The sequence below is a fragment of the Pongo pygmaeus genome, chromosome 4 (assembly GCF_028885625.2).
Source record: "Pongo pygmaeus isolate AG05252 chromosome 4, NHGRI_mPonPyg2-v2.0_pri, whole genome shotgun sequence".
Classification (NCBI taxonomy): domain Eukaryota; kingdom Metazoa; phylum Chordata; class Mammalia; order Primates; family Hominidae; genus Pongo; species Pongo pygmaeus.
The window spans coordinates 154,262,825-154,289,759 of record NC_072377.2 but is presented as its reverse complement, the minus strand read 5'-3'; the positions used below and the strand labels follow the sequence as shown (position 1 = coordinate 154,289,759).

Below are 26,935 nucleotides of genomic sequence, written 5' to 3'. Positions count from 1 at the left end.
TTCATTAAGCTCATTTAGAGGGTTGTTTAGCCAAATCCTTTTTGTTCTTTTAAATTGTAAGACACTTGTTCGTCTGATTTTGGATTCCATGGAAGAAGTTTTGTTTAGAGGTAGGTAACACATGAACTTTTTAAAATCACCTTAAATAAGTAGCTTCTTGCGTAAGACACCAAATAGTGTTCCCTCCTCATTTGGGAACATTTCTTCTGGGTACTTGACTTTCTTTCATATGTTTTTCATCATAATAGTTCCAGTTTATAAAATTACGTTCTCTTTTCTAGTCGCCGAGATGACATGGAATCATTAGGATATGTTTTGATGTATTTTAATAGAACCAGCCTGCCATGGCAAGGGCTAAAGGTAAACCAGACTCACATTATCAGATTTTTCTCTCTCTTTTTTAGAATAAAAATATATATTGGAGAAGATAAGATTTAAGGTCCTTTCTAAGTCTGAGATTTTTCTGAGATAATAAAGAATTAACCTTAATTTACTTTTTACCTTTTATCTGGGAAAATGAAACCAGATCATTTTAGTAAGAACTTAGTTCAGCTGAAGAACAGTGTCCTCTGAGAGACAGTAAGCTGGTACCCACTGGTAGCCACTAGCTCTGTCTAGATGGAAGTGGGCATGGACTAAGAAAGGTGGAGACTTTCTCATTTTGATGGGTTGCCATTATGTTGAAAATGTATGTTTTTATGTACAGCAAGACCTGTTTATCCAGCAATACATGTCCTAACATTTTGTTTCTATTAGCTAGGAGTTTACTGTTACTTTTGTGAGTGTGTGTTAATGATAAATCACCGTGTCCTAATTTTGGGTGGGGGTGGGGGCCTGGGGAATGGTCTTGCTCTGTTGCCCAAGCCGGAATGCCTGGCTCACTGCAGCCTCAACCTCCTGGGCTCAAGCAGTCCTCCTACCTCAGCCTCCTACCTGTAGCTGGGACTACAGGAACATGCCACCATGCCCAGCTAATTTTTAAAGTATTTTTTGTAGAGACAGTGCCTCACTGTGTTGCCCAGACTGGTCTCAAACTCTTGGGCTCAAGCGATTCTCCCGCTTCAGCATCCCAAAGTACTGGGATTACAGGTGTGAGTCACCACTGTTGGTGTGTCCTAAATTTTAATGGCTATTTTGGTACCTTACCAGTTCTTTGGAGGAATACCTGTATTTATTGAGTGGCTGTGAGCTAGTTGTAGTGCTCAGTCCTTGGGTAGGTAGCTTTATCTAATATGAGTATTTTTAGTTTAGAAAAATATTGTGACTTATACAGTTAACTCCATTTATTAATGTCACTAATTGATGAACAAATTTTTTTGTATTAATCTGATGCCTTTGCCCTTATGTTGAACATGGGTTAAGAAAATGCTTTTCAGGCTGAGCATGGTGGCTCATGCCTATAATCTTCAACACTTTGGAAGGCCCAGCCAGGCGGGTCACTTGAGCCCAGGAGTTCAAGACCAGCCTGGTCAATATGGCAAGACCTCACCTCTACTTAAAAAAAAAAAAATAGCAGGGTGTAGTGTCACATGCCTGTAGCCCCAATTACTCAGGAGGCTGAGCTGGGAGGATTGCTTTGAGCCCAGGAGTTCGAGCGAGCTATAATCGAGCCACTGCATTCCAGCCTGGGCAACCGAGGGAGACCTTGTCTCAAAAAAATAAACAAACAAACAAAAAACAAAGAAAAGGAAAAAGGAAAGAAAATGCTTTTCAGCTGGGTATGATGATGCACACCTGTAGTCCCAGCTACTTGATAGGCTGAATCAGGAGGACTGCTTTAGGCCAGGAGTTGGAGGCCACAGGGAATTACTGCTGAGCCTGTGAATGGCTACTGCACTCCAGCCTGGGCAACATAGTGAGACCCCATCTCCTTAAAAAAAATATATAGAAAGAATGAAAATGCTTTTCAATTTTGGCCCCAGCCATTTTTACTTAAATCTAATATCCATATATTCATTCCTATTAGACTCACCCTTTCCCTATAACTAAAATTATATTCTTAGAGAAGAAACTTACATCAGAAGTTAACAGTTTGGGAAAAATTTTTGTTAGATGTATTATACTTTGATTTTTTAAATTCTGGGTTAAAATTTCTCTTGAATCTCACAGGTATATGTTTATATGTCTAGTGCATTAAACTACCATGGTTCTTCTCAGTAGCACTGAGTATATCTTTTTTATTTTATTCTTTTCCACAGGCTGCAACAAAGAAACAAAAATACGAAAAGATTAGTGAAAAGAAGATGTCCACGCCTGTTGAAGTTTTATGTAAGGTAAGTATGTATGATGAATATTAAAAAAATATAAATGAAGCCAGGCACAATGGCTCATGCCTGTAATCCCAGCAGTTTGGGAGGCCAAGGCAGTAGATCACTTGAGCCCAGGAGTTCAAGACCAGCCTGGGCAACATAGGGAAACCCCATTTCTACCTTAATAGATAAATGATCCGGCTGGGCACAGTGGCTCACGCCTGCAATCCCAGCACTTTAGAAGGCCGAGGTGGGCGGATCGCTTGAGCCCAGAAGTTCCACAAGACCAGCCTGGGCAACATGGTGAAATCCCTTATCTACCAAAAATACAAAAATTAGCTGGGTGCAGTGATGCACATCTGTGGTCCCAGCTACACAGGAGCCTGAGGCAGGAGGATCACTTGAGCCCGGGAGGCGCCAATTGCAGTGGTACAGTCTTGGCTGTCTTGCAAGGATCTGAGATTGTGCCACTGCACTCCAGCCTGGGTAACAGAGTAAGACTCTGTCTCAAATGAGTGAATAAATGAATGAGTGATCCAAGAAGAAAAAGGAACATTTTATTTGCCAGCTCTGGAATTTGTAACATCGAGTTAGGTAGCTATTCACCATTTTAAATTTACATTTTTATTATTCTAAATATCTTTAACAAGGGCTTTTAACATAGGGGTCTTTTTAAATAAGTGTTTTGCTAGGCACAGTGGCTCACAGCTGTAGTCACTTTGGTAGGCTGAGGAGGGTGGATCGCTTGAGCTCTGGCGTTCGAGACCAGTCTAGGCAACATGGTGAAACCCCATCGCTACAAAAAATGCAAAAATTAGCCTGGCATGGTGACGCATGCCTGTAATCCCAGCTTCTTGGGGATGCTGGGGCAGGATGCTTGAGCCCAGGAGGTCGAGGCTGCAGTGAGCCAAGATTGCACCACTGCAGTCCAGCTTGGGTGACAGAGTGAGACCCTGTCGCAACAACAACAAAAATAAGTAAAATAATAATAAAAAATAAGTTAAATAAACGTTTTAAGTAAGTAAAATAAGTGTTTTATGTTTCTGGTTTGTTAGGGCTCTCTAATCTGTTGAAAACTAGGGGTAAATAAACAGGGCAGGTAAACATTTTCAATAGAACCTCATTAATCTATAAGAAAAAGTAAGAAATATTCTCCTTACCCTAAACTAGTGCTGGAAAAGAAAGGTTATCAACAATTAGTACATTAAGGAACAGGGAAACATGCAGACAGATTGGAGCAATCCAAAATAGCAGCTCTCCAACAATACAGGAATACAGAAGACAGTTTGAATCATACTCATTTTTTCTGAAATTTTCAACTTCATAGAAAGGCAATTGAGTTTAGAATAGAGAGGTATTTGTGTCATGATGAATAATCATGATCTTGTCCATAAAAAGAAGGCCATACGGTCTTTCAGACAAGAAAGAATTGTATACCTGAAATTAAGTACAAAGCAGTATACAAATAAATAGTTGAGGGAAGAAATCAGTGAGAGTTAAAATAGTAATTATAAAGTGGTGAGATTGTTTTCAGTCTCATTGTCATACTGTTTACCATTAACACGGGCCATAAATGTATATAAATGTAGAGTTTTAGAAAGATGTATAATATGTGTTATTTTACATCTTTTAACATATGTATATGTTTCAAGTGGTCACCCAATTTATATCAGTGCAATCAATAAAAAATGTTGCAAGCATTTCCATTCTATCCTTCCTAACTCCAGGACATGAGAAATTTCTCATAAGGTTGTAGAAAGAGATTGTAACTTTAACTCCACAATCATAAGGTTGTAGAAAGAAGACTGCTTCCTTTAACTTTACCACTCTCCACATTGGCGTTTACTCTAGGAGAGGAGATATAGAGGTTTGTGCTCTTTTAATATTTTGTATTTCCACATTGCTGATTGGGGAAATCCTTTTGGTGACTAATACCTAGAGTCTTGAAAATGTTTATACATTGTTGAGAATCTTTCCTAAGGAGCTAAATGGAAAAATTCTGTGCCCACAGATGGACTTAGCAGTATTATTAATAATAGAGAAAAATTAGAATACATCCAAATGTTCAATTATAAAGAACAAGTTAATGATGTATATACTAGGTAGAATATCATGCAACCATTTAGAAACTTCTGAAGGCTGGGCATGGTGGCTCACACCTGTAATCCCAGCACCGTGGGAGACCGAGGAGGCCAAGGGGGGGGGGCAGATCTCTTGAGCTCGGGAATTTGAGACCATCCTTGGCAATATGACAAAACCCTGTCTCTACTAAAAAATACAAAAAATTAGCTGGGCGTGGTAGCTCGTGCCTGTAGTCCCAGCTACTCAGGAAGCTGAGGTTGGAGGATCGCTTGAAGCCTGGGAGGTGGAGATTGCAGTAAGCTGAGATTACACTACTGCATTCCAGCCTGGGAGACAGATTGAGACCCTGTCTTTAAAAAAGAAAAAGAAGTTCATGAAGAGGCGGGACTTTGATAAAATGACAGGTTTTAACAAGTGGGCTATATAAGTTATTTAAGAACATAGTACTGTATAGGAAAAGCACTATATGGGAAAAACATATGTATTTCTTCTACTAATAGTGTACATAATAGGGTAGGTAGGGTCATGAAATTTTATTTAAATTTATGAGGAGACCAAGCCATCATTTTAGCTCTCATATCTTCCTATGAAATGGTAAAATATCCCACCTAAAAATATCTTTTTGCTTATACTTAAATGCACTTATTTTTCTATCTTGAAATGTTTGTTTTTAACTTTGTTTTAACCCTTGAACCTATAGGGGTTTCCTGCAGAATTTGCGATGTACTTAAACTATTGTCGTGGGCTACGCTTTGAGGAAGCCCCAGATTACATGTATCTGAGGCAGCTATTCCGCATTCTTTTCAGGTCAGTTTTTAAGGTATTTTAAGATTATAAACTCTGTGAGGGAAATTGGTTAAATTTACCTAACAAATTCATTTTGATAAATACTAAAGTAAAGCAGATCTAGCTAACATGAATAAAAGGTTTAAGAAACTGATTTATTTGGGACTAATTTGGCATTTTTCTATTTGTAGTGTAAATAGGTGATTTTAGTTTGGAGTGGATGGAGAGTTGAATCATACTCAAAGTAGAATGTAACTTTTCCAGAATAGTTATAATTCATCTTAGATATAAGTGGCTGTCAGTGCCTTCTGGAACGCTCCAACTTTGTTACAGTAGCAAATAAAAAGCAATTAAAATACCACATAGTCATGGAGTCTGATCAAGTGGTAGCAGTCCTAAACTAGGGTAGGGTTCCTTAGGCACAACCCAGAACTGGTCTTGAAAAAGGGGGGGAAATAGGTTACATGTGGCTCAGACTCTTAGTTGGAAGAGAGTAAGAATTGAGGTAATCCGGCCAGGTACGGTGGCTCATGCCTGTAATCCCAGCACTTTGAGAGGCTGAGGCAGGCAGATTGCTTGAGGTCAAGAGTTAGAGACCAGTCTGCCCAACATGGTGAAACCCCATCTTTACTAAAAATACAAAAATTAGCCGGGTGAGGTGGTGCTTGCCTTTAATCCCAGCGACTTGGGAGGCTGAGGCAGGAGAACCTCTTGAACCTGGGAAGCGGAGGTTGCAGTCAGCTGAGATCCCCCCAGTGCACTCCAACCTGGGTGACAGTGAGGCTCTGTTTCAAAAGAGAAAAACAAAGAATTCAAGTAATCTGCCAGGTGCAGTGGCTCACACCTATAATCCTAGCACTTTGGGAGGCCGATGGGGGTGGATCACCTGAGGCCAGGAGCTTGAGACCAGCCTGGCCAACATGGTGAAACCTCGTTTCTGCTACAAATACAAAAATTAGCTGGGTATGGTGGCAGGCGCCTGTAATCCCAGCTACTTAGGAGGCTGAGGCAGGAGAATTGCTTGAACCTGCGAGATGGAGGTTGCAGTGAGCCGAGATTGCACCACTGCACTGCACTCCAGCCTGGGCAACAAGAGCAAAACTTGGTCTCAAAAAAAAAAAAGAAAGAGAGAATTCAGGTAATCTTTTAACCCCAGAAAAGTGTCTTCCCCAGGCACCAGTCAGACATCTTATTCCCAAACTTCCAGTTGAATATTTACTCTTACTTGTTTTTAGGAAGTACCTCCTCTTATGAGTATTCCCCTAGATAACTGACAGCTTGATTTCGTGTTTCAGTTTTCATGCTGCCTTTTTCATCTATAATAAGAAATATTTTAGAAGCTGCCACACTTGAGGAAATATTCGTTGTGTAAAGAAATGCTCTCACTGTCTTAAAAAGTTAGTAGGTTATATAACTGGACTCTGTTATTAAAGGATTAACATAAAATATTTTATGTTTTCCAGGACCCTGAACCATCAATATGACTACACATTTGATTGGACAATGTTAAAGCAGAAAGCAGCACAGCAGGCAGCCTCTTCCAGTGGGCAGGGTCAGCAGGCCCAAACCCCCACAGGCAAGCAAACTGACAAAACCAAGAGTAACATGAAAGGTTAGTAGCCAAGAACCAAGTGACGTTACAGGGAAAAAATTGAATACAAAATTGGGTAATTCATTTCTAACAGTGTTAGATCAAGGAGGTGGTTTTAAAATACATAAAAATTTGGCTCTGTGTTAAAGAAAAAAAAAGACGTCCTTGGAAAATTTGACTACTAACTTTAAACCCAAATGTCCTTGTTCATATATATGTATATGTATTTGTATATACATATATGTGTATATATTTATATCATTTCTCTTGGGATTTTGGGTCATTTTTTAACAACTGCATCTTTTTTACTCATTCATTAACCCCCTTTCCAAAAATTTGGTGTTGGGAATATAATATAATCAATCAATCCAAAATCCTAGACCTAACACTTGTTGATTTCTAATAATGAATTTGGTTAGCCATATTTTGACTTTATTTCAGACTAACAATGTTAAGATTTTTTATTTTGCATGTTAATGCTTTAGCATTTAAAATGGAAAATTGTGAACGTGTTGTAATTTTAAGAGGTGAGTTTGGCATTACCCCCAAAGTGTCTGTCTTCTCAGTTGCAGAGCATCTCATTTTCTCTCTTAAATGCTCAAATAAATGCAAAGCGCAGCACATCTTTTCTAGTCACAAAAATAATTCTTTTATTTGCAGTTTAACTACATATGATCTTAATTTCAAAACGATTTCTTTGTTTTTGGCTTGATTTTTTACAATGTTGCAAATATCAGGCTCCCAGGGTTTAATGTGGAATTGCAGTCTGCAGCCAGGCCTTGCAAATTGAAGGTAACTGGGGCAAATGCCGTTGAAACCGCTAGTCTTATTTCCTTTCTACCTTTCTCTGGCACTCTTACTGCCTGTAAGGAGTAGAACTGTTAGGGCACACTGTTGCTATACAGTTTGACTCCCGTTTTCATGTTTTGTTTTTCTTTTCCCATTTCTGGAGCTTACCTCCTGATGATACCTGCCTACTTTCTGGAAGTAGTGGGCAAGTAAGATTTGGCTCTTGGTTTCTAATTTTTAAATTTCTGAATGACTGCTCTAGTCTGAACTTGGCCTTTATAGATTAATCTTTGGTTCACATTATTAGTGTTGTATTTAAACTATTTTATTATTTAAAAATAGATTCTAATCTGAAGATACTTTTCAAGAAATATTATTAACTGATGTCATCCTCATCCCAGCAGCTCATCTGTTAGGAATGAAGTTGAGATGCTTCTATTCCATGTTTTTGTATTTGGGAAGGATTTAAAGTTGAAGGTTTATTGTCGTTGGGTTTTTCAGATGGTGACATTTAAACTCAGGATAGCAAACCCTAATGTTCACACAGTGCTCTGCCTCTGCATCTCAGTTGGGATAGTTGCTCCTTTTGAGTGTTTTAATCATTGTGTAACTAATCATAGTGCCAAGAAGTTCATAATGTGTTATGTAGCTAGTGTCACTGAAAAACAGTCCTACCATTTTAGGTAAGACCAAATAGAGTCTCTAACCCAAGGACTTGTTACACCTGACAACCTATAGTATATTTGCTTTTTCTCACAAAATGAAACCAATTTTGCCGAAAGCTAGCTGGGATAATAGGATCATCACAGGTTGCAGTTTCTATAACTAAAATTAGATTGAAATCTCTTCTGACCTAGAACATTTTACTTCAGGCATTCAGCAGATTTCAGAAAGAATTACCTTATTTTGAGTTAGTTTCTTTGTTAGTTTACTGTGTGTCTCTTATTCAATAAACAAGCAGAATTTGTGTCCTGCCCTATCCAGATCTTAAAGATGAGAAAAGTTGGAGCCACTGAGTTAGTTTCCTTGGCGGGGGGGGTGGGAAGAACTGTAATTAAACTTGTTTAATCCTTATTTTGTATTGTAGCTATTTTTTGTAAAAGCAACTTAAAATCTTATAAAAATTTTATAGTGACATTAGAGACAATGGTCATACAAATTATCACATAAACATGGGCTTGAAAAATTAGGCTTTTCATAAAACACATCACATGTCATTGACTGCTTTTCAGAAATACACTTCCAAGGCAGTACATCTGTATTGCTACCGAAAAGTGCCACTTCACAGAACACAGACTTCTTTTTGCTCTTTGACATCTTGAAAACATCTGTTTTTCTTTTTTAATACAAAACTTTGTGCTCAAGACGAATCTTACATGAAATTCTCATAAACCATGAAAATGTAGCTGGCTTTCGGGCCTTAGGCATGAAATAAGCATGAGGAACATATTCCCCTAACTTCTACCCCCAGCCCAGCAGGTTATCCTTTAAGAAATCTCCTAGGAATTCTGGAGTTTGAAAACAATTGCTCTATGTTATTCCTGCTTCCAGTCTCTAAGTAACAAGGGCATTTAAAAGCATAGTCTCTTAAGGTCCACTATAGTGGTTCTTTATTTAAGAAATAACTCAGCTGGGCGCAGTGGCTCATGCCTGTTATCCCAGCACTTTGAGAGGCTGAGGCAAGCAGATCACTTGAGGCCAGGAGTTCGAGAGTCTGGCCAACATGGTGGAAACCCATCTCTACAAAAAATACAAAAATAGCCAGGTGTGGTGGCATGCACCTGTGGTCCCAGCTATTTGGGAGGCTGAGGCAGGAGAATTGCTTGAACCTGGGAGGTGGAGGTTGCAGTGAGCCAAGATTGTGCCACTGCACTCCAGCCTGGGTGATAGAGTGAGACTCTGTCTCAAAAAAAAAAAAAGAAAGGAACTCATACAGCTCAATGATTCATTGATTCCAATAAATCGTTTTAATAATGATGAAAACATCCTACTGGGTTTTTCTAGTTAAAAACTTTAGGACAGGCACAGTGGCTCATGCCTGTTATTCCAACACATTTGGGAGGCTGAGGTGGGAGAATTGCTTTACCCTAGGAGTTCTAGACTTGCCTGGGCCACATAGTAAGACCCTGTCCCAGCTCCCTCCCATATCCTCCCCAACCCCCCCCCAAAAAAAAAAAAAAAAAGCACCAGGCACAGTGGTGAGTGCCTGTGAACCCAGCTGTGTTGGGAGGCTGAGGTGGGAGTATCACCTGAGCCCTGGAGGTTGAGGCTGCAATGAGAGCTGTGATCATGCCACTGCACTCCAGCCTGGGCAACAGATGAGACCCTGTGTCACAACAAGGAATTTTTAGAAGGTGCTTTTTAAATTCATTTTATTACTCTTCACAGAGTTAAACTTTCAGAGGATTTAGTGTTATTGAACTAAGTTCAATAATACTAAAAAAAGTTTCGTAAGTGTATTTTAAGCAAGGAAATCTCTAATGTAGGAAAATCCCCAAAATGGTAGCGTTTACTAATGTTTTATATGGTAATTTTTGAAAAATATATCTGTTATTTCTTCAGTAAAAATGGTGTCGTTTTAATAACTTACTAAGAATGTTTAAAGATTCTTTAAGTCTGGCTTATCTAGCTAATGTGGGCCTATTAAATAATAGGCAGACTTCTGTCTTCCTTATATTCTTTAGATCTTTTCAAATACTCCATTCCAATATCCATCAAAAGACTTCTCTTTATGCCAATTATTATCTATACTAGTTTTTAATGTTCAGTTACTACAAGATTATAATTACTGTTTTTATTCATGTTCCTAAGAAAAATACATAAGATTCACACCCAACACACTTCAAAATGTATTTCACTCCCTTTGACTATGTGTGATTATCAAAAAAGTATTTTTCAAGATATTAAAAATAAGTAAAGGAAAATGAAATATTTTTAGGACATTCAAAATCTAATGAAGTTAAGTGTTTCTTTAATTGAGGGCAGGAAGAGGTGGGGGAGAATTTCAGAAGGTAGTGAACCCAAAGGTGGATTCTTGGATAATTCTACTATTATGTACTCTCATCATCTTAACCCATCTGTTTACTACCCTAACCATAGTTACTAAGCAGAGTTTTATCATAATAATATAGACGGCTATCAAAGTGTTGACATTCAGAGGAGATTACAAATATTATTTTTCTATCACATTGACCTACCATGTCCACAGTCTTCCTTGAATTACCTTCCAGTTTTACTGGGCTGCATCTACCATTTATGTCTAGTTTGACTTTTTCTGACTTCACCAATTGCTGCTAGGAACGTGCTGGTCATTCAGCAGCACACCCACATCACAGGGGAAGATCTTGAAACACCTGGACAGTCTGAACACACTGCTCTGAATACACTCAATTCTAAGAAGTACCAGGGAACCGCATCTTCTTGCTGAAATCTTGAGTTTTTGTCAGCTTTTTTTTTTTTTTTACTGTGGACAGTAAAGCTGGAAAGATCTAAATAACCCAACAGGAAATGCCGATGAAAGTGCAAGAGTTGGTTTGTGGTCATCTGGAGTCCATGTCTCCAAGACTGCTGGACCTTCAAATTCTGCAACTTGTTAGATCATCTGGATGATAGCACAACCGTTAGAAGACCTAGAAGAGTACAGTGTTGCTGTGACTCAGTGGTGTTGAGTGCAGACCATCTACCAGCTGGGGAAAGAATCAATTATAAACAGGTATTTTAAAACTCCAGAACATCAGAAATGTGTAGCAGAATGAATTCTGTTATAAGGAAGACAAAAGAATTCAGTCTGTTTTTTAATGCAGTTTAGGAATAATGTATACCTTCTGTACTTAAAATTGTCATTTGTCTTTCCCAACTTTAAATACTCTTTTAGTTTCTGTAGGGAAGGAAGAGTTATTACAGGTTTTTTATTATTATTATTCTTCTTTAACTTTAGATGCTGCCAATCTATTTTAAAATTCTCCAAGCTTAATTCTGTGCAACCAACAGAACCACACAAGCAGCCAGGCACTGTGGCTCACTCCTATAATCCCAGCATTTTTGAGGCTAGATGGGAAGATCACTTGAGCTCAGGATTTTGAGAACCATCTGGACAATATAGGGAGACCTCATCTCTATTTTAAATAATTTAAAAAAGAAGAGAAAAGAAAAAAAAAGGCTGGGCGCGGTGGCTCGCTTCTGTAATCCCAGCACTTTGGGAGGCTGAGGTGGGCAGATCATGAGGTCAGGAGATTGAGACCATCCTGGCTAACACAGTGAAACCCTGTCTTTACTAAAAATACAAAAAATTAGCCGGGGCCAGGCACGGTGGCTCATGCCTGTAATCCCAGCACTTTGGGAGGTCGAGGAGGGCGGATCACAAGGTCAGGATATCCAGACCATCCTGGCTAACATGGTGAAACTCCATCTGTACTAAAAATACAAAAAATTAGCCGGGCGTGGTGGCGGGCGCCTATAGTCCCAGCTACTTGGGAGGCTGAGGCAGGAGAATGGCGTGAACCCAGGAGGCGGAGCTTGCAGTGAGCCAGGATCACGCCACTGCCCTCCAGCCTGGGCGTCAGAGCGAGACTCCACCTTCAAAAAAAAAAAAAAAAAAAAAAATTTAGCCGGGCGTGGTGGCAGGTGCCTGTAGTCCCAGCTACTTGAGAGGCTGAGGCAGGAGAATGGCGTGAACCCAGGAGACGGGAGCTTGCAGTGGGTGGAGATCGCGCCGTTGTACTCCAGCCTGGGTGACAGAGCGAGACTCTGTCTCAAAAAAAAGAAAAGAAAAAACACAGCCATGTTATGGGAAAAGTTAGTATAAATGACATAGCATAATTAATATATTCAAAATAACTTAAAAAGTTGTCTTGTAGCGTGAAGGGATCCTAAATTTCAAAAGCCCATCACAAACTTAGAAGCCTTACTACTACGTAAATATCCCTTTGAACTAGTTTCTGGTTCTATTTAAAAAGTCGAAAACATTTGAAATTAATTTACAAATAAGAACAGATACACACTGTGTGGGGAGGCTGAGGTGGTAGGATCTCCTGAGCCCAGGAGTTTAAGTCCAGCCTGGGCAACATAACAGCAAGACCTCATCTCAAAAAAAAAAACATATCTTTTGTTTATTTTTTTTATAGACAAAGTCTTACTATGTTGCCCAGGTTTATTTGGAACTCCTGGCTTTAAGTGATCTTCTGCCTCAGCCTGCCAAAGTGTTAGCATTATAGATGTGAGCCACCTCGTCTGGGCCAGAGCATACATTTTAGATTTCAGATTGGGTGGTGGGCAGGGATAGAATGTCCTTGTTAGTTATATAAAAATAAACTTTTTTTTTTTTTGCTTTTTGCAGATTTGAAATTTAATTAAGCTATTAACTTCTTAATCATCACATCCTCCAACTCTGTTTTAACTACCCCCCCCGCCCTTTTTTTTTTTTTTTTTTTTAAAGGAATAAAGGGATTCATTCCTCATTTTAACTGATGTTACAGTGAAGATGGGTCCTTGAACTCTTGGAAGCCTGGATAAGCCACCCAATCTGCAAGATAAAAACCAAAGACTAATGCGTATTGGGGAAAAGAATGCTTAGTACTTCAAGACTGAATGTTGAATACCTGTTGAATATTCCTATTGAGGTTTTTTCCTAAACATACTTCAGTAACATCTTAGGACAATTCACTGGAGAAATGTTGATCCCTGGCTGGAGTGTCATACCATTGACCCATCTGAAGAGTTAAAGCTGGATTTGACTGCTCTATTCTACCAGGAATATTGTTAGGGTAGCCTTTTACCAGTTTCTAAACAATTGTAATCATTTATTGACTCAGCAGTTCCTCAGATAACAGGTCAAAAGATGTACAGATACTTTCTAAAGTTTTCTTGTTATTAAAGGCACAAGAGTTTCCTTGTATTTTGACTGACAATGTAGCATGTTTCCATTTTAGTTTGTTAGTGATGGTGGTTTTCCCTTTGAAAGCCATTTGGTATATTCACCATAACAATTAGTTTAATATGATTACATAAGAAAACTATGATGAAACCCAGCAATTTTAGTAGTTGTGAAAATACATTTTTTAAATCATGTTTAAGAAGAATTGCAAGACTTGAAACCAAATCCTGATGGGGGAATTCTGTTTAATCCTGTTTAATCTGTTTAATTTCTGTTTAATCCTTAGTTTCTTAACCTGCATAGCTTATCCTGTATTGTACTTTTTTTCTTTTTTAAACTCCCAAACAAGAAGCTTGAAACTTTTCCTGTATTTTAAAATTAAAATTTGGTCACAAGGTATAGTCAGATTTTTATTAAGGTTTGGTTTGACAACTTTTAAAAGAAAGGTTTACCTCGCTAATAACTTCTTAATAACATGCATCAAATGATATTCCCTATGGTGGAGTATATTCTCAAAGTTTTGTTATCTTTCATTTTTGGCATTTGCTGCTTATGGACTTAGTACCCAGGCAACAAAGATCTATTATGCACCTACTCTGTTGTATGTTTGCTATTATTTCCCAGAAAAAAATGGGCATATATGCATAAGAAATAAATATTAGAATTATTTTGTTTCTCCCACAAAGCCCATGGGAGATGGCCCAACAAATGTTTAAAAAGTAAAAGAGGCCGGGCACGGTGGCTCCCACCTGTAACCCCCACACTTTGGGAGGCCATGGTGGGTGGATCACGAGGTCAGGAGTTTGAGACCAGCCTGGCCAACACAGTGAAACCGTGTCTCTACTATAAACACAAAAATTAGCCAGGCATGGTGGCAGGCACCTGTAGTCCCAGCTACTCAGGAGGCTGAGGCAGGAGAATCGCTTGAACCCAGGAGGCAGAGGTTGCAGTGAGCCAAGATCATGCCACTGCCCTCCAGCCTGGGTGACAGAGTGAGACTCTGTCTCCAAAAAAAAAGAAAAAAGAACTAAAAAGGAGCAGTTTATGACTGAAGAAAACATAACCTGGGCTGAAGAAGTGAGGATTGATTGGGGTGGGCTAGAATGAGCTATAGTTTCTAGCTCATTTGTAAGGAGGTGGACAAAGGGGCATTGGTGCCTCAGAGTGGGTGTCTGGTGAGAGGAAAAACGGTGCTTAAGAGATTTTCAGGCTATTGCTGTGGGACAGGCATATTTTCTCCCTTTGCCTTTAGCTGTAGATAAAGTGTGGTTATGACCTGAGGCTTCTTGTATTCAAACTTGGCCTAGGGCCTATGTAGAGGCCCTAGGGTCTACTTGTGGTGGAGGAGGGAAGTATTTGTAGAATGTGTAGGCTTGAGAAGTAAATAAAGCCAAAAAAGCATCACTTGCTTACATTTTTAAATGAGTCACAAAACAATCTTTCTAATGCGGCTGGTAAAGAAGTTTTAAAGGTCTATCTAAGGTTTCTCTACAGAAATTACGTGTTTCTCAGGTCTTTGTTTAGTAAAATAATACAGATAATTATGCCTTGAATGCATTTATTATTAAAGCTAACCGTTTTAATTTGTGTCAGAAATAATTTGTGCTCATGGTAGTATTAAAATTGTATTCTTTAGTTAAAGCAAAGCAATCTGTTTTTCATTGATTTGATAAATATGTGAATGCCTAATATGTTCTGGGTACTAAAAATGCAGAAACATGCTCATTTGAATTACTAATAATTATTTTAGTATGCTGAGAGGCTTTGAATTCACTGTACCACTCCTTCCTAGAGTCATTCAAAACAGAAAAAGTTAGTTTTAAGTATAGATTCATGTTTTTCTGTTTTAAAAAGTTGAGCTAATACTTTTCACAAGAGACGAAATAACATGAGCCACTATAATTATTGGCTCAGTTCCACCCAATTTCCATATTTTGGGTGTAATTTAAAATTTTTAACTTGGAATTTTAACTTTTTTTTTGTTTTGATTTTTTACCAGGTTTCTAAGCATGAATTGAGGAACAGAAGAAGCAGAGCAGATGATCGGAGCAGCATTTGTTTCTCCCCAAATCTAGAAATTTTAGTTCATATGTACACTAGCCAGTGGTTGTGGACAACCATTTACTTGGTGTAAAGAACTTAATTTCAGTATAAACTGACTCTGGGCAGCATTGGTGATGCTGTATCCTGAGTTGTAGCCGCTGTAATTGTGAATATTAACTGAGATAGTGAAACATGGTGTCCGGTTTTCTATTGCATTTTTTCAAGTGGAAAAGTTAACTAAATGGTTGACACACAAAAATTGGTGGAGAAATTGTGCATATGCCAATTTTTTGTTAAAACCTTTTGTTTTGAACTATACTGCTTTGAGATCTCATTTCAGAAGAACGGCATGAACAGTCTTCAGCCACAGTTGTGATGGTTGTAAATGCTCACAATTGTGCATTCTTAGGGTTTTTCCATCCCTGGGGTTTGCAAGTTGTTCACTTAAAACATTCTTAAAATGGTTGGCTTCTTGTCTGCAAGCCAGCTGATATGGTAGCAACCAAAGATTCCAGTGTTTGAGCATATGAAAGACTCTGCCTGCTTAATTGTGCTAGAAATAACAGCATCTAAAGTGAAGACTTAAGAAAAACTTAGTGACTACTAGATTATCCTTAGGACTCTGCATTAACTCTATAATGTTCTTGGTATTAAAAAAAAAAAAAGCATATTTGTCACAGAAATTTAGTTAACATCTTACAACTGAACATGTATGTATGTTGCTTAGATAAATGTAATCACTGTAAACATCTATATGATCTGGGATTTTGTTTTTATTTTGAAATGGGAGCTTTTTTGTTTACAAGTTCATTAAAAACTAAAAACTGTTTCTGTAAGGAAATGAGATTTTTTTTTAAACAACAAAAAATGCCTTGCTGACTCACTATTAAATAAAAATCTCCCCAATTTTTTGATAGACTACTTCAAGCCATTTGTTACATGGTATTCCTTTGCAAGTCAATTTAGGTTTCGTGTTATAACTTCTCCTCTTTTTTTAAGAAAAATGAAAAAAGTAATTCTTTTGTCTGAAGGGGAAAGGCATTCTTTCATTTTTTTCTTTTTTTTTTTTTTTTTTGTGACTTGCAGGCACAATATCTAGTACTGCAACTGCCAGAACTTGGTATTGTAGCTGCTGCCCGCTGACTAGCAGCTGGACTGATTTTGAATAAAAATGAAAGCATTAAAGGGTTTCCCTACAAAACATTTTTCTTTAAAATACTTTTGAAATGGCTATAAGCAGTTGAATTTCACCCTTGGAGAGCATCACACTGTGTGAGGTTCAGTGATTGTTGACCCTCCCCAGCCCCTCCTGCTTCTTTAAGTTATCTGTGTGCGTGCGCTTCCTCTCAATCTTCTTTGCACGCTCATTTCTTTTTCTCTGACCCATGAGAAAGGAAAACTTACTGATGATAATTTTTAAATAGTGTAATTTATTCATTTATAGCATGTCAGGATAAATTAAAAGAACATTTGTCTGGAAATGCTGCCGGGAGCCTATTGTGTAAATGTAGGTATTTTGTAAAATAACCTTGAAATTGTAAATTGACACGTGTTTGGTCAGATTGTGTCAAGTTTAATTTGTTTTGTTTTCTTTTTTCTTTTTTTTTATTTGAAAACTACTTTAGCAATAATTAATTCCATGATTATCACATTCTGCCATTAAGGGATATTAGTACCGTAATACTGAAGAAATTTTATTAAGTCTGAACTTTTGGGGTAGGCAGCTTCTTTGTTTCTTTTCTATCCACCCTTGTCGGTTGAGGTATTTGTTTCTTGACTAATAAACCCTTTGATACTTTTAGCCAGAAATCGGTCTCATAAAGCTATTTTTGAGTATAGTTTGTGTAAAATAAAAATGTTTAGCTTTGGTAATAACTTCCAAGCTGAACTCCCTCTAGCAAGATATTTTTCAGTGCTTTTATTTACTATGCACTTAGACTATGCACTTTTTCTGAAATATTTTTGTAACACTTTTTTGTATTTTTGCCATTTGAAAAGGTTGTGGTGTGGTTGGTCTGTAATTAAGTTGCAGATTTAAAACTGCTGTTAGCTTTGTAAATCAAAATATAGGTGTTTTTTGTCCTGGTATATCGTCATTCCATCTGCAGCTGGAGCTGGAATCCCATTGATCTTCTAGCTACCATTCATTTTCTTCACTGTTCACAAAAGAAGAATGTGAAATTCAGTGAATGCTGTTACTAATCCTGTTGCGAGATGAATCTCATTTCACCAAAATTAAATTATGTTTTTCCGCTAAAATGATGATACAAGTTGAAGACACATCACTCTGAAATTGGAAGACCTCACCACTTAAGGCTTCACAGTGGCTTACTCAGCTGAACTCTAGGTTACTACTCTTTACTTTGTTCACCCATTGGGGGGTGCAGTTTTTTTAAAATGTTGGGAGATGGCCATTCTAACTACTGTTGAATGTCTCTGTTTTGGGAAGGTATAACAAGAAATAAAAAAGAATATATATGAAGGGAGAGACTGGTTATCTCCTCCCATATGGTTGTGCTTATCCTCTTATGGCTTACAAATGAATATTTGGAGGTTTGCTTTCACAATGATTTCCCATCAACAAATATTTTTATTAAGATTTTTCCTGTTTCTGTTAGTCCTTGCAGTACTCATAAATGTTTTAAGCTGAGCATGCTGTAATAGTCATAAGTTTAATTTCATTATAATAAAAATAATCAAACAAAAGAACTTTAGAACCCAAGACAATGAGCTAGTTTCCCCTAAAGTTTGCTGAACTATTAAGGGATATGTTCTCATAGCTCTTGACTAGAATGAGTCATGGGAATTCTAAGAAGGGATGGCCTAGACATTTTTAGCTCAGTTAAATTCAGCATTTAATGCAGGTGAGTTAAATTTTTTGCTCAGTTAAATTCAGCATTTAATGCAGGTGAGTTCCTGGGTTGTTTTCCAACTAGTCTGGAACAGTTTGGTTCTGACTCAAACTGGTATAAAGCATTATTTTAGATTTTCTCTTTGCCAGTTTTTAAGCAGTTATAACCATGTAAATCAAGATGTGAGGACATCTGTATGAAGTATAGTAAAGAAGTGGTGTCAGCAGATCAATATATGTATCCTGGATGTGCTGCTCTCTTAAGTGAGACTTTGTGAGACTATACTTTAAATGCATTATTACCATTGCTTACATTTTGGGGGATTTTCTTCCTCCTCAAAACTTCCACTTCTATTGTAACATTCTTAATGACAATCTTTTTTTTTTAGCAGTGTATGTTTGAAACAGCCAAAGATGGCGATGAACCAAGTGTAAATTGATCTAAGCAGCCCATGCAGTTTGTGTTGAATCAACAAACAGTGTATTGTTGAAGTGAAATAATTTTCTGAAATGACTTGTTAGACCAGTTTTGAGGACATACTCAAAAGTAGAGTAATAATGGCTCCTGGGATGGAGAAATATGAGATGAACCTGGAACATTCTATTATGGTGCCAGCCTGGCCAACGTAGTGAAACCCTGTCTCTACTGAAAATACAAAAATTAGCCGGGTGTGGTAGCGGGCACCTGTAATCCCAGCTATTCAGGAGGCTGAGGCAGAAGAATCGCTTGAACCCGGGAGACGGAGGTTGCAGTGAGCTGAGATCGCGCCACTGCACTCCAGCCTGGGCGTTGCAGCGAGACTCCGTCTCAACAGCAACAAAAAGGTGGATACATGTCAAAAGGGCACAGGAGCCACTTGAAGGATTTATACTTGCTAAATCTGTGTCAATTATCAAAATAAACTGGTAGCAACATTACAACTCACTGAATAAGATACCATGATTCCACGTTGACTTAAAAATGGAGAGAAGAGAAAGCTCTAACTTGAATGTCAGCTAATTTAAGGTGAAAGGATTTTATGTGTTAGAAAAATCATTTTGCAAACTATAGTTTTCAGAATCCTTAATGTATGTCATCTCTTTTATTTCTCATAACAGTAATAAGAAACAGTTAAAAGAACTGTTACAGAAAAGAGTGGGGCTGCCCACGGCAAGGCATGTTGGTAATTGGTAAGCTTTATAGAGCCAAGACCTAAACCTGATTTTCTTGCTTTCGTGCAGTTAAGCCATGGTGCTCCTCTTGTTATATCACCCTTTTAAACCCAGAGATTGATAGTATTAGCCATCATTTGCTGAGTGTCATGCACTATTCTAAGTGCTTTACATGTATTTGCCTAATCAGCGTCCTGTGAAGTACATCCTGTCTCCATTTTGCATATGAGGATACCAAAGCAAAGAGTTGGAGGGAAGATAGTTATATTCCCCTATTTTATTTATTTATTTTTTTTGAGACAGGGTCTCGCACTGTCGCCCAGGCTTGAGTGATATAAGACCTTAACTTTCCCCTTTCAAAGTAGTTTATAGTGTCTAAATATCTTACATAAAAATATACATCAAATAGGATGGCAGCCTGGAAAGATTTAAAATCCAGAATGACTGGAAGGTTGGGCAACTAGGATTTCTTAAATTGCAGCTGTTGTCAACATAGATGTGTTGTAGAGTCTTTTCGGTTTCAAAATTAAATTGACTATAAATGGAGTGTGCTTAATTCAGATCTAACAATTTTGGAGTTAGAAAATTGGGTGCTTGTCTGAGTGCTATGACACACACCTGTAATTCCAGCACTTTGGTAAGCCCAGGTGGGCGGATCACTTGAGGTCAGGAGTTCGAGACCAGCCTGGTTAACATGGCGAAACCCCATCTCTGCTAAAAATGCAAAATTAGCCAGGCGTGGTAGTACACGCCTGTAGTCCCAGCTACTTGGGAGGCTGAGGCAGAGTTGCTTGAACCCAGGAGGCAGAGGCTACAGTGAGCCGAGACCGAGCCACTGCACTCCAGCCTAGGCGACAGAGCGAGACTCTGTCTCCAAAAAAAAAAAAAAAAAAAAAAGTATTGTGTGCTTATATTGCCTCCCTTAGCCCCTCAAACTTGGGCAGGGCAGAGCCCATCTATAATAAGCAAATGGATAGTTTCTGCATCTGTCGTCAACTTTACACAAACAAGTATTTTTATTCTTGGAGCATTTTTGAACTAAGATCTAGGCACTTTGAAAGACAAAGGCAATGAGTAGCTTCCCTGTATCCACACCCAGTAAGTTAAAAAGCAGTCTTACAGAGCCTTAACTAAAATGTTTGGAGTAATTTGGTTCTTTCTTTGTAGCATTTTCTAATTTACTATTTGACATATATCTGATTAGAGAATATAGATGTACTTAATTGTTTAGGGTGTTAAAGAAAATAGGAGTGACAGTAATAAAACAAGATGTGTCCACTGGTATAAGAGTGGGATAAGGATATCTTTTAAGTGCTTAGAAATATGTTAGTAGATTGCAGAGTATTTTTTTTTTTAGTATTTTTTAATTTACATGAAAATCTGGGAAATTTTAATAGTAATTTTCCAGTCTAGTCATGAATTTTTCATTACATCCACCAGATGGGAACTGATTCTGCCATATGCAAAAGGCTGCTATGTGATAGTGCTGGGGATTGGGGTGGCAGGGGGATGTGAACAGGCAGAATGGAGTAAGGGCCTTTAGTGAAAGTATGAGGGAATGACTTTAAGAGGCAGGGCAGTACTTTGTGTATATTTTGAAAGTAATTGTGGGCCTGGTATGGTGGCTCAGGTTTGTAAATCCCAGCACTTTGGGAGGCTGAAGCAGGTGGATCACGATCACGAGGTCAGGAGCTCGAGACCAGCCTGACCAACATGGTGCAACCCCATCTCTACTAAAAAAATACATTATATATATACACACACACAAAAATTAGCTGTGTGTGGTGGCACGCACCTGTAATTCCAGCTACTCAGGAGGCTGAGGCAGGAGAGTCTTGATCCCAGGAGGCGGAGGTTGCAGTGAGCCACTGCACTCCAGCCTGGGCGACAGAGCGAGACTGTCTCAAAAAAAAAAAGAAGTAATTGTGTGTGTCCTACAAGGCTGCGCTGGTGTCTTGATCCTTTGGCCTTCAAATAGCAAAGGTTTGCCATTCCTTAGGAGTCATTAAACTCCCTTCACCCCTCATCTATTCACTGAAATATAGGAGCACTCCACAAAATATGCAGGTCCAGGAGAGAAAGGGGCAAATGATCAGGCTTTTTACTAATTTATCCACTGACATGTTTGGTCATTTTGTGGCTCATCAGTAGAATCCATATTTAGAGCCAAATGCTAGAGCTCATTTTCTTTTGTCTCTTAGAGACCGGTTAACGAATATGAAACCCAAAAAGATGTGCAGATGTGGTCAAGCTCCCCAAGCAAGACTAGAACCCAGGCCAAATAGTACTACTCACAATTTAGAGGTAATATATGTTTTCTAGTGGCACATTTAAGCCAGAGCAGTTTTTTAATATAATGCGTTTATTAGCCAACCCTTACCTAGTTATCAGCAATACTTCATCTCTGTGTTGATGATAGCAAAAAAAAAAAAAAAAAAAGGCCAGTCTTCTTGTTTCATGGTCTTATTAAAAATTGACTTTTTTCTAAAAATCACCTTAAAACTTGACTAAAATTGTATTTGGATTTAAGATACATTATATCTACAAGTGCGGAATGCATTAATTAGATTTGCAGTCTGCTACATAAAACCAAACTTGACCAAGTTATTTTTGCTTGAAGTTGTGAATATTTTTACACTTTTAGAGCATTTCCGTGTACCTAAGTTTATATAGATTGTTCTAATATACCAGTGTATTCATTGACAGGGTGTTCTTATAGTTCTGTAGTACTTTTATAGCCTGTCATTTATGGAACAGAATGTCTTAGGTAAAAAATGTAGCCTTTTCTCGTCATTACCATATTAAGTCTTCAATGCTGCTAATTCAGAGAAGCAAAATAGTTTGAATAACTGTTGGAAACAATTCCTGTGGATTTCAGGCAGCCTGCCATTGGCTCTGTATGCCAATGGACAGCGGCACACATCTTGGTGATAAAGTGCTGCATTAGATATTTAGGATCAGAAGAAAGGGTGGAGGTGGATATTTTTAGAAACTGCTTGTAACAGTTGCTAAGTAAATATTTTTTATTAATTGCAAAACTGGTTTGCACTGTGCTAACGTATGTAACTCCATTAACAGCATGTTTTAATCTCCATTTAGACAGTAAAACCGATTATTTTTTGTTTTTTGTGCCACCAAAAGAAGTGAAACTAAATATTTGAGATAGTTTTAAAAATCATTGACCATCCTGTACCCTGCAAAATTGTGAAGCATACATTATTGAGTTTTCTGTAATGGCATGCATGATTTTTTTTAGCCTATGACAAAGTGCAATTCCTATACAAACAATAATAGGAATTGAGTTTTTAAATGCCAAGCACTGTGCTAGTCTCTGGGAATTCAGGGGTGACAATCCAAATGGACCTATATGCAACATAGGGTGTTACAGATACAGTACTCATGGGGCAGATGGAGACCAGAGAAAATAATCTATGAATTGCATCTGAAAGGATGAGTAGGCCGGGCGCGGTGCCTCACGCTTGTAATCCCAGCACTTTGGGAGGCCGAGGCGGGCGGATCACCTGAGGTGGGGGGTTTGAAACCAGCCTGATGAACAATGGAGAAACCCCATCTCTACTAAAATTACAAAATTAGCTGGGCTTGGTGGCGCATGACTAATTCCAGCTACTCAAGAGGCTGAGGCAGGACAATCTCTTGAACCCAGGAGGTGGAGGTTGCGGTGAGCCAAGATGGCGCCATTGCACTCCAGCCTGGGCAACAAGAGGGAAACTCCGTCTCAAAAAAAAAAAAAAAAAAAAAAAAGGATGAGTAAGATTTCGGCAGACGGTGAAGACTCCTTGTCTTGAGGAAATTAATCTTGGAGGAATGGTAGCAAAACACACCCACATGAATGATTTCAGCCAACAGAGAGTACCCATTCCTTAGCACAGAGCCAAATGAGTGGCATAGAAAGTGTCGAAGCTTCACGTGGGCTCGATAATGAGAATGCCCTCAGTCACAAACGTTTTAACCAAAAGTTGAAATAATGAAATATATAGAGTAAGAAATGTTCAATCCAGCCACGACCCTATCCAATGACAGTTTTATTGGTCTGTAAATCCTTGCAATGCCACCAAGGAGAAGATTGAACAAAAGTGAGGTCATAAATGATACTAAATGTTAGGGACAGAAGATGATAAGTAAAAACATTCAAGCAGCAAGCATAAACCCAACTTTAGGGAAATGTGGGGGGAAATAGGATGGTTTTTAGGGCAGGTAGCAGTCCTGAGAGTATAATTTTTTTTTTTTTTTTAGACAAAAGCTGGATCTTGGCTCACTGCAATCTCCACCTCTGGGTTCAAGCGATTCTCGTGCCTCAGCCTCCTGAGTAGCTGGGATTCCAGGCACGCACCACCACAGCCGGATAATTTTTTTGTATTTTTAGGGAAGACGGGGTTTTGCCGTGCTGCCCAGGCTGGTCTCAAACTCCTGTGCTCAGGCAGTCCGCCCACCTTGGCCTCCCAAAGTGCTGGGATTACAGGTGTGAGCCACTGCGCCCGGCCTCAATTTTCTGATCAGTGGTAGGGAGTCAGAAAACAAGTTCTTCATGCCCTCACACCAGGTCTAACCCTCTAAAAAGTCTTGTTCCTCATGCTAACAGTTGCTTCAATAACAACCTCATAAATTGGTGGTAAGGACTCACTGGTTTCCATTACATATTGAAACTTTGGATTTCAAGGCTGATAATCTGCTCCTATGGGATAAATCTATCTTGCCTTTTTTTTTTTTTTTTTTTTTGAAACAGGGTCTCACTCTGTTGCCCAGTTTGGAGTGCAGTGGCACAATCATGGCTCACAGCAGCCTCAATCTCCTGGGCTCAAGCATTCCTCTGCCTCAGCCTTCCAAGTTAGCTGGGACTACAAGTGCGCACCACCATACCCAGCTATTTATTTTTTTAGAGACGGGATCTCTCTGTCGCCTGGGCTGATCTCAAACTCCTGGGCTCAAGCCATCCTCCTGCCGCAGCCTCCCACAGTGTTGGGATTACAGGTGTGAGCCACTGCACCCAGCCTTAATGTCTTTTTAAATGCCCCTATCTGCAGTTTCTGTCCTTAGAGGAAAATGTCGTATATTTATAACTGGACATTAGGAAGGAAAACGCTGTACATTAATTTTACTCTGAACGATTGCCTGTGCCTTTTTATAAAGTCACATTCAAATGTGCATGGTCACCCAGGAGAATATCAAGCCTAATAGGAGGACTTTGCTGCTTGCAAAATCTGGAGATACCTTACTTGTGCTTTTTTGTCCCTGGATACTATGTTTGGAGTGGTGACAAGCTTAGAGAGAGAAATGAGAAGAAAATGGTGATGCCTGGAAAGTAAACAGTGAAATGGTTGACTCTTGAAGCTCTGGTCTTCCTTTGGAAAAATTCCCCATTCAAGGTCACAGAGCTTTTTAGTAGCAGGGCTAGGAAAGAACCCAACTGGTGCCCTTTTGGCCACTGAACTGCTACTCTAGGCATGGGGCAGTGATTTTAAGTATGATTCCAGAACCAGCAGCACCAGCATTGTCTGGGTATTTGTTAGAAATGCACACTCTTGCACCCTGCCACAGGCCCACTGAATGGAACTCGGGCTGGAGTCTAGTAATCTGTGTTTTAAGAAGAAACCCTCCATCCTGGCCATCCCCAGGTGATTCTGGTGCACAATAAAGTTTGAAGAGCCACTGGCAAACGAGAATGAGGCTGAATGGGTGGCAGAATGAACTGGGAAGGGATCTGGTGCAAGACCTATTATTTGTTTCAGTATCCTCATCTATAAAGGGGGAGTAATCACCAGGCTGTCAATCTGTTGCTAGTCGTGAGTATGGAATGAAGTCAAATACCACAGGACTTGCCCCAGACAATGGAGAGCTGAAGGCATGTCTTAGCTTATAAAAACTGCTCATTTCTTCCCAACTGTACATTTGGTGACATGGTAGCTTGAAATTAGCTGTGGTGAGAAACTGGAAAACCCTACAGTCAGGGCCTGCCTCTCAACCCCAGCTGGATTAAGAGAAAATGTAAAATTAGGAGAGAAATCTGTTTTATGTATCTTAGCAGGACTTCAAAATCACATATCATGAATCTAGGAAGCCACACATTTCCCAGGCGTGGGGTAAGAAGAGAAGTGCCTAAAGCCAGACATGCAGGTTTGAGAGTTCTTATTCCAGGGGTGATAGGTGAAGTTGCAGAGCTATGTGAATTCTTCCAGCCTGAGGGTATTGATGTGGAAGTGAGGGCTGAACACACAACTCTGAGGGATATGAAGCTAAAGAATGATTAAATACTGGAGAAGAATGGGAGTAGTCACAAAGGAGGACATCCAGAAAGTCATGTCTTATGAAGAAGTCAAGGAGAAAGCTGTATTGTTTATTAGTCATGGTACTTAATGACAAACTCTTGAATAATGGCTTTATGCAAAATGTCTTTCTCCCTAATGTGAGCCAAGTAACCTGCCTTCAATCTTCTGACAACACCATCTGGAACTTGAGGCTTTCCAGATTGGCGCAGCAGAGAGGCACACCAGCAATGAACTGGCTGAGCTGGGAAGTGACACACACACATACCACTTTTACATAGTTTATTGTAACTATGTAACTACTCAGCCCCCATCTATTTGCAAAGGAAGTTTAAAGATGTGGGGAAGAGGATAGGTATGTAGTTCCTTCTAATGTTCTTGCTCACAAATTGTATGTACTATTTTAGAGAAAGTTGAGTGTGTACAGAAGCAGTCTCTGGCTGTTTGTACCCTCAGGTATCCAGGCTAGATCTTCCAGGAAGGCAGAACCTCAGGCTGTAAACTCAGATGACTCTCCACTGGCTCCTTGCCTGGTTTTCAGGGCTTGTCACATAGGAAAACAAGCTATGCAGTCCCCCGTTGCTAGGAAATGCATAAACATAGCAAGAAATAACCTGCCCATCTGCTGAGGGTTTAGCATTGCAACTTTCCCATAAATGACCAACAGCTGTTTGACTTTTGGGGGGCAATATCTCTGTGTCGGTGGCATAGGAATAAGTAAGAGAAGAGAGGACCAGGCATGATGACTCACACCTGTAACCCCAGCCCTTTGGGAGGCTGAGGTGGGTGGATTGCTTGAGCTTAGGAGTTCAAAACTAGCCTGGGCAACATGACAAAACCCCATCTCTACAAAAAATACAGACATTAACCTGGCATGGTGGTGTGTGCCTGTAGTCCCAGCTACTCAGGAGGCTGAGATGGTAGGATCACTTGAGCCCGGGAGGTTGAGGCTGCAATGACCCATGATTGTGCCACTGCACCCCAGCCTGGGCAACAGAGTAAGACCCTGTCTCGAAAAATAAGGAGAAGAGAGTAAGTTTTTTTTTGTTTGTTTTGTTTTTTAAGGCAAAGGCTATATCTCCCTTTCCCCTTGTACTCATAGAGTCTAGCGTAAAAAAGTGACCAGTAAAACTGCTGTTGAATATTAATATACATCAGGATAGCATTCGCTTTCTTTCAGCAGTTTTTTTATTTTTTATTTTTTATTTTATTTTATTTTAAGTATTTATTGATCATTCT

At 39.1% G+C, this 26,935-nt stretch overlaps 1 protein-coding gene across 8 annotated transcripts in view; it reads left to right on the top strand.

The window, feature by feature from the left end:
• The window catches only part of CSNK1A1 (casein kinase 1 alpha 1), a 56,942-nt gene extending 39,048 nt beyond the window's left edge, over positions 1-17,894 (top strand). For 2 of the 8 annotated variants that reach the window (XR_010126492.1, XR_010126491.1), the window contains 6 exons: positions 282-360; positions 2,199-2,273; positions 5,032-5,138; positions 6,581-6,693; positions 10,795-11,209; positions 12,932-13,390. Coding sequence is in view for 6 of the 8 variants with exons in the window: in XM_063665595.1 (XP_063521665.1) it covers positions 282-360; positions 2,199-2,273; positions 5,032-5,138; positions 6,581-6,693; positions 10,795-10,877 (457 nt within the window). In the remaining 2 variants the exon portion in view is untranslated. Of the gene's footprint in view, positions 1-281; positions 361-2,198; positions 2,274-5,031; positions 5,139-6,580; positions 9,256-10,794; positions 11,211-12,931; positions 13,391-15,368 lie in introns of those variants that run through there. The other 6 variants (XM_054487108.2, XM_054487106.2, XM_054487107.2 and 3 more) reach the window with 4 other exon arrangements.
• The last annotated feature ends 9,041 nt before the right edge of the window (positions 17,895-26,935 follow it).